Below are 18,165 nucleotides of genomic sequence, written 5' to 3' on the forward strand. Positions count from 1 at the left end.
TGGATTTTATTTATTGTTTTGGATACGTTTTGACTAAGGGACTAATTTTTTGTGGTACGTGTTTGTAATTTTTTGCGTTTTCTTCATTTTTATGAAATTTTCACGATTTTTAGGCTAAGGCACCAATAACTGATGCCGATTTGATATGGATAAGTGAAAATATGGTTATGACTATGGCGTTAGGGTTAAGGAAGTTTAATTGGCCCTTAAATTACGGAGCATAAATTATTTTCGCAACATATTCTGCTGTGGAGCAGTCCTTTGACATTTTAAAGTGTGGGTTATGAGTACATTTTTTCCTTTAAATATTAGAGTTACATATTTATGTACATATCAGTCTGGCGGCTGTTGCTCGAAGCCGGCATGAAACATATACATACATACATACCATAGCGGAATGATACAGGAGGCAGCATGGTGACATACCTACAAACATAAATACAAATTCCATGTACTTTGTTTTTGTAGTTTCGATGGACAAATGTCAAAATCGTACTGCGCCGGAAGTTGATGTATCAAATCAAATAAAAAAAAAGTTTGTAATCAGCTGTTCCATGCTGCCACCTGTATCGTTGCACCATGATACATACATACGTACAGACCCGCCAATTTGGAAGAAAATTTAAAAAGAGTACGACGTAAATTAGAAGAGAAGCTCGCTCTAAATCTTTTTGGGAGGTAAATCTCGCCAAGTATTAATTTTTATATTTATACCTACATAAGTCCTTTTCCTTAAAATTTTAGAATAATTATTTATCTTGGCAGTTGGCTTAAATAACCCGATTATAAAAAAAATGTTTTATCACTTAACGGACTGAAACATGTTTGCAACTTATCAAAAAACAAGTAAGGAAGGTTAAGTTCGGGTGTAACCGAACATTACATACTCAGTTGAGAGCTATGGTGACAACATAAGGGAAAATAACCATGTAGGAAAATGAACCGAAGGAAACCCTGGAATGTGTTTGTATAACATGTGTATCAAATGAAAGGCATTAAAGAGTATTTTATGAGGGAGTGGGCCATAGTTCTATAGGTGGACGCCATTTAGGGATATAGCCATAAAGGTGGATCAGGGTTGACTCTAGAATGCGTTTGTACGATATGGGTATCAAATGAAAGGTATTAATGAGTATTTTAAAAGGGCGTGGACCTAAGTACTATAGATGGACGCCTTTTCGAGATATCGCCGTAAAGATGGACCAGGGGTGACTCTAGAATGCGTTTGTACGATATGGGTATCAAATGAAGGGTTTTAATGAGCATTTTAAAAGGGAGTAATCCTTAGTTCCATAGGTGGACGCCGTTTCGAGATATCGCCATAAAGGTGGACCAGGGGTGACCCTAGAATTTGTTTGCACAATATGGGCATCAAACGAAAGGTGTTAATGAGTATTTTAAAAGGGAGTGGGCCTTAGTTCTGTAGGTGGACGCCGTTTCGAGATATCGCCATAAAGGTGGGCCAGGGGTGACTCTAGAATTCGTTTGTGCAATATGGGTATCAAACGAAAGGAGTTAATGAGTATTTTAAGAGGGAGTGGGCCTTAGTTCTATAGGTGGACGCCGTTTCGAGGTATCGCAATAAAGGTGGACCAGGGGTGACTCTAGACTTTGTTTGTACGATATGGGTATCAAATGAAAGGTGTTAATGAGTATTTTTAAAAGGGAGTGGGCCTTCGTTTTATAGGTGTTCGCCTTTTCGAGATATCGCCATAAAGGTGGACCAGGGGTGACTTTAGAATTTGTTTGTATGATATGGGTATCAAATGAAAGGTGTTAATGATTATTTTAAAAGGGAGTGGGCCTTAGTTCTATAGGTGGACGCCGTTTCGAGGTATCGCAATAAAGGTGGACCAGGGGTGACTCTAGACTTTGTTTGTACGATATGGGTATCAAATGAAAGGTGTTAATGAGTATTTTTAAAAGGGAGTGGGCCTTCGTTTTATAGGTGTTCGCCTTTTCGAGATATCGCCATAAAGGTGGACCAGGGGTGACTTTAGAATTTGTTTGTATGATATGGGTATCAAATGAAAGGTGTTAATGATTATTTTAAAAGGGCGTGGGGCTTAGTTCTATAGGTGGACCCCTTTTCGAGATATCGCCATAAAGGTGGACCAGGGGTGACTCTAGAATTCGTTTGTGCAATATGGGTATCAAACGAAAGGAGTTAATGAGTATTTTAAGAGGGAGTGGGCCTTAGTTCTATAGGTGGACGCCTTTTCGAGATATCGCCATAAAGATGGACCAGGTGTGACTCTAGAATGCGTTTGTACGATATGGGTATCAAATGAAAGGTGTTAATGAGTATTTTAAAAGGGAGTAATCCTTAGTTCCATAGGTGGACGCTGTTTCGAGATATCGCCATAAAGGTGGACCAGGGGTGACCCTAGAATTCGTTTGTGCAATATGGGTATCAAACGAAAGGATTTAATGAGTATTTTAAGAGGGAGTGGGCCTTTCTGGACAAGGGGTGACTCTAGACTTTGTTTGTACGATATGGGTATCAAATGAAAGGTGTTAATGAGTATTTTTAAAAGGGAGTGGGCCTTCGTTCTATAGGTGTTCGCCTTTTCGAAATATCGCCATAAAGGTGGACCAGGGGTGACTCTAGAATGAGTTTGTACGATATGGGTATCAAATTAAAGGTATTAATGAGAGTTTTAAAAGGGAGTGGTGGTAGTTGTATATGTGAAGGCGTTTTCCAGATATCGACCAAAATGTGGACCAGGGTGACCCAGAACATCATCTGTTGGATACCGCTAATTTATTTATATATGTAATACCTGCCAAGATTTTAAGGGTTTTTTATTTCGCCCTGCAGAACTTTTTCATTTTCTTCTACTTAATATGGTAGGTGTCACAATCATTTTATAAAGTTTTTTCTAAAGTTATATTTCGCGTCAATAAAACAATCCAATTACCTTACCATATTTCATCCCTTTTTTCGTATTTGGTATAGAATTATGGCATTTTTTTCATTTTTCGTAATTTTCGATATGGAAAAAGTGGGCGTGGTCATAGTCGGATTTCGTTCATTTTTCATACCAAGATAAAGTGAGTTCAGATAAGTACGTGAACTGAGTTTAGTAAAGATATATCGATTTTTGCTCAAGTTATCGTGTTAACGGCCATGCGGAAGGACAGACGGACGACTGTGTATAAAAACTGAGCGTGGCATCAACCGATTTCGCCCATTTTCACAGAAAACAGTTAACGCCATAAAATCTATGCCCCTACCAAATTTCAAAAGGATTGGTTAATTTTTGTTCGACTTATGGCGTTAAAAGTATCCTAGACAAATTAAATGAAAAAGGGCGGAGCCACGCCCATTTTTAAATTTTCTTTTATTTTTGTATTTTGTTGCACCATATCATTACTGGAGTTGAATATTGACATAATTTACTTATATACTGTAAAGATATTAAATTTTTTGTTAAATGGTGGGCGTGGTCCTTCTCCGATTTTGCTCATTTTTATTAAGCGTACATATAGTAATAAGAGTAACGTTCCTGCCAAATTTCATCATGATATCTTCAACGACTGCCAAATTGCAGCTTGCAAAAGTTTTAAATTACCTTCTTTTAAAAGTGGGCGGTGCCACGCCCATTGTCCAAAATTTTACTAATTTTCTATTTTGCGTCATAAGTTCAACTCATCTGCCAAGTTTCGTCGCTTTAACGGTCTTTTGTAATGAATTATCGCCCTTTTTCGGTTTTTCGAAATTTTCGATATCGAAAAAGTGGGCGTGGTTATAGTCCGATATCGTTCATTTTAAATAGCGATCTGAGATGAGTGCTCAGGAACCTACATACCAAATTTCATCAAGATACCTCAAAATTTACTCAAGTTATCGTGTTAACGGACGGACGGACGGACGGACATGGCTCAATAAAATTTTTTTTCGATCCTGATTATTTTGATATATGGAAGTTTATATCTATCTCGATTCCTTTATATATGTACAACCAACCGTTATCCAATCAAACTTAATATACTCTGTGAGCTCTGCTCAACTGAGTATAAAAAAATGTTATAAATGAAAGCGCCCAATGACACTCTGTGCGAGCGCAATGGAAAAAAAAAACTGAATCGTTTCGAAACGCTCTTAGAACTGTGCATGGTTCAACTATACATGGTTGGCTCATCTGTAAAGCAACAAATTATGTCTGTTCAAATTGTCAAAATCTGTGTATTGGTGTTGGTGCGAATGGTATGGAATGGAAACATAAAACTTAGCAGTTTTTGTATGTGTAAGTAAAATGTTGCCAATGGGTTGGTTTCATTTTGAGTTTGCCATCTCCTTTTGACAATCCCTTCGATCATGCAATGACATAAATAAAATCAGCTAATGAGATGAGCCAACCTGTATAATTGAACCATGGAACTGAGGCCCTATTCAGTAACTATGAGTTTTGAAATGTACATAGGGCCCGTGTGGGAACATTGCACTACACTGTAGTGACTATAGTAACGTTACGACTGGCAAATTGAGAGCAGAGTAATGACCGAGTCACAATCAACGTTTTCACATACATAAGCCGTGTTTTTTTTACACGCGTATACGTTAACGTTTGCGCGTAAAAAAAACCTTATACTCGTTTAGATAATGCTTAGGAGACCCATCTAGCGGCAGTGGTTAAATAACTAGCTACAGCACGGGGTGTACCGAAAAGCAGAGACACAAACCTCTGATGGTCATAGTGTAAAATATATAGCTGAATCAGTTGCGATGAATTGTGGATACACACCATTTGTAGAGGTGATACATAGAATTAGTGTAGAAGTGAAACAAATTATATGAAGAAAAAGTGTACATTTTAAAACTCACAGTTACTGAATAGGGCCCGTGTGGGAACATTGCACTACACTGTAGTGACTATAGTAACGTTACGACTGGCAAATTGAGAGCAGAGTAATGACCGAGTCGCAATCAACGTTTTCACATACATAAGCCGTGTTTTTTTTTACATGCGTATACGTTAACGTTTGCGCGTAAAAAAAAACCTTATCCTCGTTTAGATAATGCTTAGGAGACCCATCTAGCGGCAGTGGTTAAATAAGTAGCTTCAGCACGGGGTGTACCGAAAAGCAGAGACACAACGCTCTGATGGTCATAGTGTAAAATATATAGCTGAATCAGTTGCGATGAATTGTGGATACACACCATTTGTAGAGGTGATACATAGAATTAGTGTAGAGGTGAAACATAGACACATATTTCAGTTACATCTGAGTATAATGCGTATTGAAATTTAGTAGTACAAGTTTTATGTGCAGCAATTTCAGAGTTGTATATAAAGTTTGACGCTTAGCAGTCCATATAAAGTTTAAGCATAAACGTAGATAGATGTAAAAAAACACACAGCTATAGATGCGTTCAACGCAATCTTATGCTAAAGGTCGCGGTGTCGCTCAATCTACCGTTCTCCATACAAATACGTGCAATCATAATGAATTAGATTGAGTTAAACGCATCTATATGAAAAACTGCTAGTGTAACGGGGATTTAATGAATATATTGCATGTATTTTTGTGGAAAGCGGCAGATCGAGGGAGACTAGAGTCATCTGATATACAAAAGTTGGCAATCTTCAACTTTTGCTACATATAAAGCATAAGAAGAGTTCGACATTTGCTTTGGCTATGAGTGTATCACACTTCGCAAGTGAAATTATTTTTCTTTGGTACTTTTCCAACGTTTTTCACAAACAAAAACTGCATTTTTACAAAAGAATAGAAGACAAAATATGTTATCAAGTATTTTTCTTGTATAGTGAGAACGTTAACAAAACTGCTTCGCAAAATTTTGTATGTAAATGGGCAAGGCGAAATAAGTTTCAATTGCTAAAGGGTCAATTAATGGTGTTTTATAACCATATAACCATAACCAGATAAAACAACTGATCGAAACTACCTTATGGAAATCAATGTAATCGATTAATGGTGCCATACCATAACGCAAACGCCATAACCATACCATAGCCAACCAATTGGTTTTTGGTTTCTCACCATATCCATAGCCTAAAAATATTTGAGTTGGTGAATTTTTTGGATACGTTATGACTAAGAGACTTATTTTTTGTGCAATATGTTTGTAATTTTTGTAATTTGAAATTTTCACGATTTTACTGGAATGCATAAACTTGTGGTAAACGCATTTACAAAAAAATTCATTGTGCCGCGGTCTTAACTATAACATCGCAACAATCACGCACGATTTAAGGGAAAATTAAACTTCCTTAACCCTAACGCCATAGTCGTAACCATACCCATATCCATAAGCATCTCCAATGTGATCGATTAATGGTGCCTTAACCTAAACATCGCCACAATCAACCAAGTTGTTGCGTTTGTAAAATTGTGCCAGCACCCTTAGCCAAAGCCAATGTCAAATTCTTCTCCTTATGCTATGCGTGCAACAAAATTTGCAAGTTGGCTACTTTTTCATTTCAGATGGCTTCAGTGTATTTCAATCTACCGTTCTCCACAAAAATACGTGCAATCCACTCACAATGCATAAGATTGAGTTAAACGCATCTACATGAAAACTGCTTATGTGACGGGGCTTTTATTCATAAGATCGCGTTGAACGCATCTAGATATATAAAGAAGTTGATTGTGACTCGGCCATTAATTTTCAGAGAAAAATCGTTCCCGTGATACTAGCGTAGCATGGTTCAACTATATACAGGTTGGCTCATCTGTAAAGCAACAAAATATGTCTGTTCAAATTGTCAAAATCTGTGTATTGGTGTTGGTGCGAATGGTATGGAATGGAAACATAAAACTTAGCAGTTTTTGTATGTGTAAGTAAAATGTTTGCCAATGTGTTGGTTTCATTTTGAGTTTGCCATCTCCTTTTGACAATCCCTTCGACCATGCAATGACATAAATAAAATCAGCTGATGAGATGAGCCAACCTGTACATAATTGAACCATGCTAGCGTAGTGATGATAATCATGGTTCAATTGTACTTTTTGGTACATTTTAGTAGCCCAAGGTTTTGAATTGAAACCAAATGCGATTTGACTTGAAGTTTATGCCTTGCAAATTGTATTAGAAACCATTGACTGATCTGAGTTTAGGGTAGGTGTGCGGTCCGAAGTTGCGAACATTGGGTTGACTTTATTCATTAGGGCTCAGAACAGCAAGTTGTATTTTTAACTCGAAACATGACGCAATAAAACCAGACGGTTGAAATCATTAGTACAACAACAAAAATTTGAAGGCCCTCATAATGCGGTCATGAAAGTTAAAGTGATAGGGAGGCAAAATTGTTGGTACCGTTTTACTACTTTTGCACTACCTTAGTAATGTAATGTGCGGAAAAAAACCAAACTCGAGAGGAAAAGGGGAAAAAATGTAGAGGAGTTGGAGGGAGGTCGGAAAAGTAAAGACAACAAGAGAAAGGTGGAGAGTGAGAGCAAATATAAGAATAAGGGTGATGGTTTGAGGCAAAGAAGTAAAAAGCGGTTAACAGGAATATTAGGAGAAATAGTGAGATATGTACTTGGTTAGGAGCAAGATCAAGTAAAAGTAAAAGCGGAAAGTTTTACAGAAGAATGAAAAATAAGTCAATGGTGCCCCAAACTAATAGCTACCCCTAGTTTACCCTACTTAGGGCCAGATTGCGTATGAGGCGTGACACTTTGCGTCGCAGTCACTGGAATTCACATTAACCTATATAAACCAAAAATTTAACAAAGGCAATAAGATTTACTGTCACTCACGGAGGTGAATGAATGTTCTTATACCATATGAGTTCTGGCTTATACGAGAAATTACGACTCCTTGTGATATACATAGTATGCCCCTTAAAATTAGTTGCAGCTTTCTTGGCAGACAGCCCGTAGGAAAATACGTCAAAAAGATGCAACTAACTTCTATAGTGATTTCCTTTTAACAAAAAATGCGCCCTTGTACGGTGTACATTCTTGCAGAAGGTCCCCCTAAATCTTGATACGTTTTCTGTTAGTATGGTACGCTTTTCTAGCTAAGTACAAAATCAGAAGCCTTGTTTATCATCACTGTGCTAGTGCACGCAATATTGAGCATTATATAGCTGTACTTAACTCGGGTACAGTAGGTTCCCATTAGGTGTGCAAATAGAATACATATACATACATAGTAAATATACCAAATTATGTTCTAACCGCATAAACACTCCTCGAAAGCTTCGGGCAGTGTTGCGAATAGGTAAATAGTTTCAACTCGGTATGAATTTTGGCTTAAATCTGACATCCTTTGTACTATATACATATCGACCCCTGAGAAGAATATCACAGTTTTCTGGTTGCCTTTTCGAAAAGTCTGTCTCTCTACCTTTGCATATTTTTTTCAAAAACTCTCCATCTTAGAAGCTTATAATATAACGACTTATCTCAGATTTTGTTTCAAATCCGACCTAGCGAGCATAAAAAATTAGCTCGATCGTGTTAATATGAAAGCAGAGACGTTCACACTAACAAATAAAAACAAACTCATATGTATTTGGAAAAACATCTCTTAGCACACTTCAACTCAAACGCGCATAGACGTTATGAAGCGAGTGACACCTGTTAACAGATATACTCGGTTATCCAGAACAAATTAGTATGAAAATGTAAAGTGCATTTATATGGGACCTACAGAAAATTTTACAAAAGTCTTCGAATGGGGTATCTGAAGAAGCGTACTTATACCAACATTAAGAATAAAAACACGGGTGCTGCATTCAACAGCTCTCCGCGAAAAACAATTTAAAACCGTGATCGCCTGCCAAAACATTTCCAAAAATGTGGAAAGAGGTATGAAAAGACACGTTTTATCCTGGTATCAATAAACAAAAGGCGAAAACGTGTTGGGATGATTAAAACCGTCGCCAATACGCGTCTATTAATGTCTCCCCCGACGGTTTTGGTCGTGTTTTAAGAGCGGTACGCAGATCACAAGTAATTGCTTAAGGAAAATTTAGCCTTTTTTCTTGCGTGATAAATGGTAGTATGGAAGTAATTTTGACGTTTAAATATCACGGTTAATAGTGAAACAAGTAAGAAGAAGAGCACATAAACAAAAGAAATGTAAAGAATGTCACTTCCCTTATAAGTGCCCGTTTCTCCGCCGCCGTGAAATCGCTATGCGCTTTTTACGTTTTGGTGCTGCGGCTATTGTTATTTCCATTTCTGAAATAAAATAATAATTATTTATTGCAGAAAAATTAAAAAAACCATGTGCTTAGCTTATTTTTCCAGTTTGTTTACCTTTTTTCTTCAAGAAATATATGGCACTTGACATATTTCTTGCGGAAACCGGTGTTGCCGTATGCAAATTTGATGGAAAAATAGTAGTAAAGTAGCATACTAAATTTCTTGTAAACTGCGTACTACCTCAAGAACTTTTACCACAAGGAATTTTCTTGAGCGTTTTTTATATGGAATTTTTTACTTTCTTGTGATCTGCGTACCGCTCTTTAGCGAGGCTGTGTGAACCACATGGATCACATTATTGTTGCATTTGCATGTTAAATCTCTATCGGTATCTGGTTCATGTACCATTGGAACAAGAGGGACACACCTAGTATGGTACACAAACCTTGTGTTCCAATGAAACATGAACCAATCCATGATCCATATGGTTCACATTGTTGTTGAATTTGCATGTTAAATCTCTATCCGTATCTGGTTCACGTTTCATTGGAACACGAGGAATGTAAATGTGTTGCGGGATAACGCTACTAGCGTATGTAATACATATCTGCAAACACACTAAGCAGCGCCAAAAATTGCTTGGTGCAACACTCAATGATATCGACCTTGGCGAATGCTTACTGGTATCAATGCCAAAAATGCGACAATACTCTGCCTAATTCGTAGCTAGCTTTGAGTACAGATTCAAACATTATACAGGGTTAAGCGGTATAATGTCCAAGTTGAAACTGTGATGCTAGTCCTGAGTGCAGCTATAGAGCATATGTACGATAGCAGTCTGGGTTATCCGGCTTTCACTGTCTTCGATTGTCTTTCTTAATGAATAACAACATCCTTTCTCACACAATAACCTCACTACAGCTGTGGCGGGGGATATTTAGCCACCTTAATTCTTTCTTACATACATGGCGGAACGATACAAGGTGGCAGCATTGTGACATACCTACAAACATAAATACAAATTCCATGTACTTTGTTTTTGTAAATCCGATGGACAAATGTCAAAATCGTACTGCGCCGGAAGTTGATATATCAAATCAAATAAAAAAGTTTATAATCAGCTGTCCCATGCTGCCACCTTATATCGTTCCGCCATACTTACATATGTACATGCATTCGATTCTAACCGTGTATTATTATTCAACTTCGATTTTATTGTTACACATGTAGGTAAACACATACATATGTAATGACAGTGAATTGAAGTCATATACCGAGGAGATTTAGGCCGAGCTTTTCTTCCAATATGGCATGCTACATTTCATTATTGTATCCACTCCTTCCAATGCAGGTGGATGTTTAAAGAGGTATGTATATGTATAAACTTCGCCAAACCAATGTTAATTTAGTGGACTTGAACCCTGGACCTTCAGTACATGCATAAGTATATATTCTTATTTGCATACCTAGCGAATATCCCAGATTGGATCACAGTGAAACCTCCCTGGCATGAATATATGTTCCGTGCACATAACACTCATCATACATTTTTGTACCTTTGTATACTCGACTCGATTCATTGATATACATATGTATGTATGTACGTTGGTATGTAAATGGCATCAAATCGGTTTCGGTTGTAAGTGGTTAGTCATATATGTATCTCCTTCATCCAGGCCAGTGTTCGCCAAACTTCGACTAACAAACGACATATGTATGTATTCATAATACAATAAATTTCAAAGATATCGCAGATTGAACGGCCAGCAAATGGTTTATGTTTTATAAAAGAGTAGCAATATGGTAATAGCAACGAGGATAAATTAAAGGGCCAATTAATGGTGACTTATAACCATAACCAGATAAAAGAGCTGATCGAACCTACCTTATGGAAATCAATGTAATCGATTAATGGTCCATACCATAACGCTAACGCCATAACCATACCATAAAGCCAAATTAAACTTCCTTAACCCTAACGCCATAGTCGTAACCATACCCATATCCATATCCAGCTCCAATGTGATCGATTAATGGTGCCTAATTCCCTCATATTTTGACCTAAAGTCTAAACTCACACTTCTTGTCCTTTGGAGTCACACTGACCCTAAGTGTTTTTGAGGAAATATAGGTCTAGTTATTTATCATTCCTTAGAAAAACGTCATTTATCAATAAAAATAAACACAAAATAAGTGGTATAAGTTTAGATTTTCAAACGAATTTAATCCGAATCCATGTCGTTCTCGCTGTGATCCTCCTCTGCACTTATGCATTTGCTGCGTATCATGCATGAATGCACCTTACAAGTGGGTTTCTAGCACGACTTGCAATAAGTGTTTACTTTAGGATCATCTGATCGAGGACATTGCGCCCATCGCAAAGGTTTCCGAGAATTTGATGGCTCAGACGTCTCTGATAGTCCTATCGCTGAATATCCCATTTGGCGTATGGCACATGCCGCTTATCCCTTACGGGTATTGGCGTTCGCCAGACGTTCTACAAATAGGCGGTACCTATAGCTCTCGACCAAGTTCTTGTAGAAATAGTTTGCGTTTCATAGTGCTCCAATTAGGGAATTTGATGTTATACATTTTATAAGCAACTTCGATCATATTGTAAAAGTTTTTCTGTTGCATGTATATGTAGAAACCAGCTGATCCGCCTTTATATTGGGTATAGTCCAAGATAATGAAGGTCTTATTTTTTTGTTCGTAATCAACCTCTGAAGTGTGATGCAGAGTAGGTAGCATAATATAAATGTTTCCTTTTTTTGGAATCTAACTAACCACAGTCAGATCTTTGTTGAAGCAAAATATGCTAGTTTCTGCCTTGTTTCCCTTTACTGCTAAAAGCTCTTTGGCTATATCTGCCTTATTTTTCCGCGTTGTTCCTACAATAGTAGTGGTTTGTGTTATCATTTGCTCAGCTAACTCAACACTTATGAAAAAACTACCCATTGGTAAACTTCGACCTATAAAAAGTATATGAGAAGAGAAGAAGCCAATATATAAGATCAGCCAAAATGAACACTTAACTTTTCGAAGCCACGGCCCAGTTATTCTGTTTACTAGGGACATTGCGTAGTTTTGTGCTCTGTCTGTGTTTGGTTGACGACCAATATATATTTCGCCTTACATTGGATAACTGTTTGTAGCGTCACAGCACCAAAATATTTTGATACCGCACTTCCCTGGTTTTGATGGTAGGTATTGACGGAACGAACAACGCAGTCGAGTCGTCACCAGCTGCTCATCTACAGTTAAATAGGCAGAAGGTTTATATATGTCCTTTAGACGAGCCTGAAACATATCCCAATTATCTCGAACAACACCAATTTTATCGGAAGCAAGTCTCTCTTGTCGTGTGCGAAAATCGTCGAATCGTAAAAATAGCAGTAACTACTGGGAACGCTTCAAAGGCATTGTTACTAGATAAATTGGACGCTTGTCGGTCTGATTATATGCTGAAAAAGTCTATTGGATATCTCGACCGTATCGAGTGGGTATTTCCTGTTTTTGACGTAAGATATCTGCTATTCTTGGCTGAGTCACTGGGCTGCATCGAGTACTCCATGCACGTCCATTCTTATCATATAGCTAATCGGAATGAGTTTCTAATGCAGATATTTTACCTTCTTCTTCTTGGGTTTAATCCTCTTCCACCTCTGAGAAATTTATCACTTCGATATAATCGCATTCGTCAAAGTCAGAAAACACTTCGTCAATATCTTGAGGCACATCTTCACTGAAAACTTAAAATTTTCACTATACCGACGGAAGCAATTACTGGATTATATGTTTTCACTTCAAACCCAAACACCGAAATGGCGTGAGCAAAGCGTAAAAAGAAGAAAAATCAATTTCGAGGAATCGCCGTTAAATTTTAAATTTAAAACGTCCAGTATTTATACAGATTCCTTTTATTTTGTATTGACGTTTCATTGGGGTCATGTTGACCCCAAGAGACAGCGAACGTGATTTCATGCATGGGATAGACAAACGGTTACGGTTGCGCGTAAAAAAAACGATTATCCTCGCTTAGATAATGCTTAGGAGACCCATCTAGCGGCAGTGGTTAAATAACTAGCTACAGCACAGGGTGTACCGAAAAGCGGAGACACAAACCTTTGTTGTGTCTGTGTATAACCCAGGGATGCACCTTAACGTTAAGCTAATCGTTTATCAAAAAATTTCCACCGTTTCCGTTGAAACACTTTGAAATATTATCGATAAAGAAATTATCAAGATAAATTGTATCTCGTTTTTAACCGAAACGAAAAGCTTTCGTTAACGTTAAAAACGTTAACAAAAACGTGATACTTTATGTTTGAATTGTGCTGGCAATGCTATAGCCATGGTGAAGCCGTAAGGTGGCAACAACGAGCGCACATACACACACAAACTCTATGTAATTTGTTTGTGTAATTCGTTGGTGGTAATGTCAAAAATACTCTGAGAAATGGTTGTACTGTCAAAATTCATGAGAAAAGTTGCAATCAGCTTGGATAATGCTTTCACCTTTAATGACTCCGCCATCAATCAGCTTTGCCAGCATAGTTTGAAATTAATAATCAACATAAACGATTTGATTTCGTTTTGATATGGCAGAAAACGAAACGAAATCATTTCGTTAATTTGACGATCTTAACGTTAATAAACGAAACGAAATGACTTCGTTTCGTTTATTAACGTTGATTATCGTAACGAAATGATATCGTTTCGTTGGTTAAGCATGCCTGGTATAACCTATAGCTGAGTCAGTTGCGATGAATTTTGGACACGCACCACATTAAGAGGTGATAAATAGAATTAGTGTAGAGGTGAAACATAGACACATATTTCAGTTACATCTGAGTATAATGCGTATTGAAATTTAATAGTATCTACTAATTTTATGCGCAGCAATTTCCGAGGTGTATTTAAAGTTTGTCGCTTAGCAGTCCATATAAAGTATAAGCGTAAACGTCTATAGATGTAAAAAAACACACAGCTATTATGCCTGTTGACATAAGGTTGATGTTGCCTTAATAAAGTTACAACGCCTCGATTTCTGCCTACCTTAATGCCAACATTATCTGTTCCTTAGCCCCTAAAAACTGTTTTAATCTAGTCCAAATTCATTCAATGCTCTTAAAATTCAATCTACATAAAACTGTTTATCTAGATTTTCTAAAATTAAAAAAAAAAGCTAAGAGCTAACAATTTTCCAAACAAACTGAAAAAACGCTTCAAGCTAAATCGCAACTTTTCAAGCTAAACGGAGAAAAAAAGCTAAATCAACAACACTGCTCTCCACTCGTAGGGAACTGGTGGTCTTTTCAATAATTTGCCTCTTTGCTACCATTGTCTGTCAGCCCATTAGTTACATTTGTTGTCGTTATGCTTGTTATTTTCGTTTACATTTCAACATGGCCAGCTCTGTTCCCATTTTGGGTTCTGAAAAGTAAATATACCAGATAGACACAACTCAAAACTGCTAAAATCATTCTTTCCAAGCTTTTGGGTTTAAAATACAATAAACTTGATTCAACTACAATCAATACTTCATAGTAGATACAGCAATAGCTGACTTCTTTACATTTTCGACACCATTTAAATAAAAAATATTAATGAAAATATCTGTGTATAAATACATAAATTAATTCGTTTATTTCAGTAATTATCCTGGTGTTACCGATAATCTATTAGATTGGTTACCGAAAGCTTGGTGGATCAGCTGTTTTATATAGATAAGGCCACGTAGGGTTGCCAGACGCCTCCCCCCCTTGGAGGGACACCTCATTTTGACTTTTTGTCCCCCTTGCTACGGAAGGTAGCGTAGGTCCCCCATTTTCGCCCACAAACGTTCACTTCTTGCTTACTTTTATATACTACGGGTGGATGAAAAAATCTAATTTTACGATGTGTTGTCATCACTAATAGGATGAACTGATATACAAAATGAATGTATGAACATTTGTTGGGGAATTGAAATAGGATTTTGATATGAAAATATTTTTGTGCCATATTAAATATAAACATATGTGTTTTTATGTATAAAGAGTGTAACTTTGTTTGATCTCATGGATTTTATTTATTTTTTTTGTTTTTTGTATGAGTGAATAAATCAATGATTTTGTTCAATATAATTAGTTTTATTAGTCCCCCAAAAGATACCCCTTTTTTCTATCTGTTGTACCCCCAAATCTCCCAATTTGTTATTACCTGTCCCCCTTTCGACATTTGCGGTCTGGGAGCCCTAAGGACACGGCATGTAACGCACTGGTGGCAATTGCCACCCCCATAGACACCGGCACGTAAAAGTGGACAGTTGAACTTATTGATTAGGCATTAACTAGTACCTTCGCAGAGCTCAACGCTAGTTCTGAGCTAGTCAAATTGACTGCAGAGAAGCTTGCTTCCTTCATTGTACATATTTCGACGGTAGTATTTGCTTCACGTATACGTATGTAGTTTAGAAATGTAATTATGTATTTTACCACCAGCCGACTATTATAGTGTAGAGGTAGCATTTTAGTCTAACTAACCAAACATCATTTACTCAAATGAAGGAACAACCCACAGTTTCTAACGTTCAAGATCTTTTTGTTGGAGCATTGCTAGAAAGCTATAGTGATAGTCGAGTCGAGAGTGATGAAATTACTATTACAAATTCAATTTACATTAGTTTGGAACTTCCTGGAGAACCCTCTATATAGTTGATTTACCTACGCTTATCCTCCCGAATGTCGAAAATTTTGAACAGCTCAGCGATGAGTTGCTGTCGTTTTTTATTATTTTTCGCCTTTAATGATCCGAAAGTTTTCTGGACCCCCAAATATCCGCTGTATTTAATAAAAAGTTGCTCACAACTTTGCAACTCCGATCAATTTTTTTGCAATTTCACTAATTTTAAAATTTTGCTCCTTCAAAACCAAAATTTTGCCTCCTTCGGTTTCAGTTTATTTTGTTCCACGTGGCATTTTTATCACCGTTGGCGTAGATTTATATGTAGAAATAAAATAATTAAAAAAAAATTTTTAAGTTAAACGGTTTTATTGAAAACAATACTTACATGAAATAATAATAATACGAAAAGCTAGAAAATAATTAGGTAGGTCCTAGGTACTAGTCATCACACTCCTTATCAATCTAGGGCGTTGATCAGACAATTAAATAAAAACGTTGGGCGCGTGAAATTTCTAAAAATGTGAGGCGTAGCATAACCTGATTAAGGTTCAGTTGGTTTTACTTAATTGTCTGATCAACGCCCTAGATTGATAAGGAGTCTGATGACTAGTACCTAGGACCTACCTAATTATTTTCTAGCTTTTCGTATTATTATTATTTCATGTAAGTATTGTTTTGAATAAAACCGTTTAACTTAAAAATTTTTTTTTAATTATTTTATTTTCAAGTTTTTAGTCTTTATTTAATTGTCTATTATTTCTCATTCTATTTAGTTCATTTAGTGACTCATTATTACAAGGACTCTTTCCTGACAATTTGTTACAACCTAAGTCCTCAATACATAATCCTTTCAAAGACTTTACTCGACTCTGCGCCACGTATGCTTGTCCCTTCTCCAACTCCAAAATATTTTGATGTCACTTCTACTGGACTGTATGCAATATTTGTTCCAAATATGAGCCTAATCGGGCATCATAGGTCGCTTTCTATTCATGTATGTATTATGTACAAATACGATTTTTGTGAATATCTCGATCCTTGCGCCACCTAGCGGCGATTTTTTTTTTGATAGGTCGCTTTCTATTCTTGTATGTATTATGTGTTCCAAGCATGAGCCAAGTCGGACCACAAATACGATTTTTGTGAATATCTCGATCCTTGCGCCACCTAGCGGCGATTTTTTTCTTATTATTGCATTGTCATCGGGTTCTGAACTATATTCCAAGTTTCAAGCTTATAGCTTATCGGGAAGTTATTTAAATTTCAATTACAAGATTCGTTCACAACGGCCGGCCTGTCAACTCAAGCTAAATAAAACCGTTTAAAAAGAAATTCGTTAAGAAGCTACTTTTCCTCTAGGGAGTATTTTTCGAACTGAGTGCTACAGTAATGAAACGATTTTATAAGTACAATCTAGGAAGCCTTTTGCTTTTTTATAATGGTCAATTCAATGCAGGAGAGATATTCGAAAAATTGGTGGCTCAAATGAGTGAGGATGAAAAGCTATGTATACTTTTCCATTTTTATTTTTATTTCTAAGAGCATCACAAAAACTTCTCCAGTTAGTTGTCTGAATAATTATGGGACGCAGTATATACTGAAGACACGCAAAAAGTTGCAAACCCCTGGCTGACGTCTCAAACAATTCCATGCACACAAAAGTGCTGCTACAACGAATCGCCAACTACGCTACAGTTCTCACACACCAAGCGACACACGCTGTGATGTACTATGTTCATACATTTTGTCTGATTCATGCTTTTTGTAGAGCACACAACGAACAGAAAAAACCAACGTTAGCTAATCATAAAACTCTTAAAACGTTGGCCCAGCCTACTGCCATCACACATAGCCTACCACTGGTTCACATACCAACTTCGGTTCTCATCGACCCACCGGCTTGTCGTAATGACAGTTCCGCCATCCCACTTGCCCGACAACTGACGACTCAACTGTTAAACAAACCAACAGTGACATAGTACAAGCTAAGCGAATGGACGCACACCGAAGCCCTTGCACCCTACCTCTCTAACACCCTCGTAATGATGGCCCAACAATATAGAAGCAATTTTCAAATTTACCGCCAAACAGTACTTGACTGAGATGTGCGGAGACTGTACTCATGAAACCCAAGCAGTGTTTGTATGGATTTACTCAAGAAGCCCTCTAAATCCGTCATCTACAAATTGGCGTTTATTTGAAAAATATTTTCAATAATTCTGAAAAATTAAGGATTTTTTACGCTTTCTACTGATATAGCTTTCAAGTCGATATGAATGACAAATTTAGAGTTAAAAATCGTGAAAGATATACTGAACATTTATACATGCTGCTTGTGATCCCATCATCAATAAGCACATCAACTTTCTT

At 37.0% G+C, this 18,165-nt stretch overlaps 1 protein-coding gene across 1 annotated transcript in view; it reads left to right on the forward strand.

Moving 5' to 3' along the window:
• Positions 1-10,487, forward strand: part of LOC137240692 (uncharacterized) — a 201,746-nt gene extending 191,259 nt beyond the window's left edge. Inside the window, exon 5 of the mRNA XM_067767281.1 lies at positions 10,357-10,487. Within this exon, the coding sequence (XP_067623382.1) occupies positions 10,357-10,360 (4 nt within the window). The 3' untranslated portion in view covers positions 10,361-10,487. The remainder of the gene's footprint in view (positions 1-10,356) is intronic.
• Positions 10,488-18,165: the final 7,678 nt, after the last annotated feature.

This window comes from Eurosta solidaginis, chromosome 2 (genome assembly GCF_040869045.1).
Source record: "Eurosta solidaginis isolate ZX-2024a chromosome 2, ASM4086904v1, whole genome shotgun sequence".
Taxonomy (NCBI): Eukaryota; Metazoa; Arthropoda; class Insecta; order Diptera; family Tephritidae; genus Eurosta; species Eurosta solidaginis.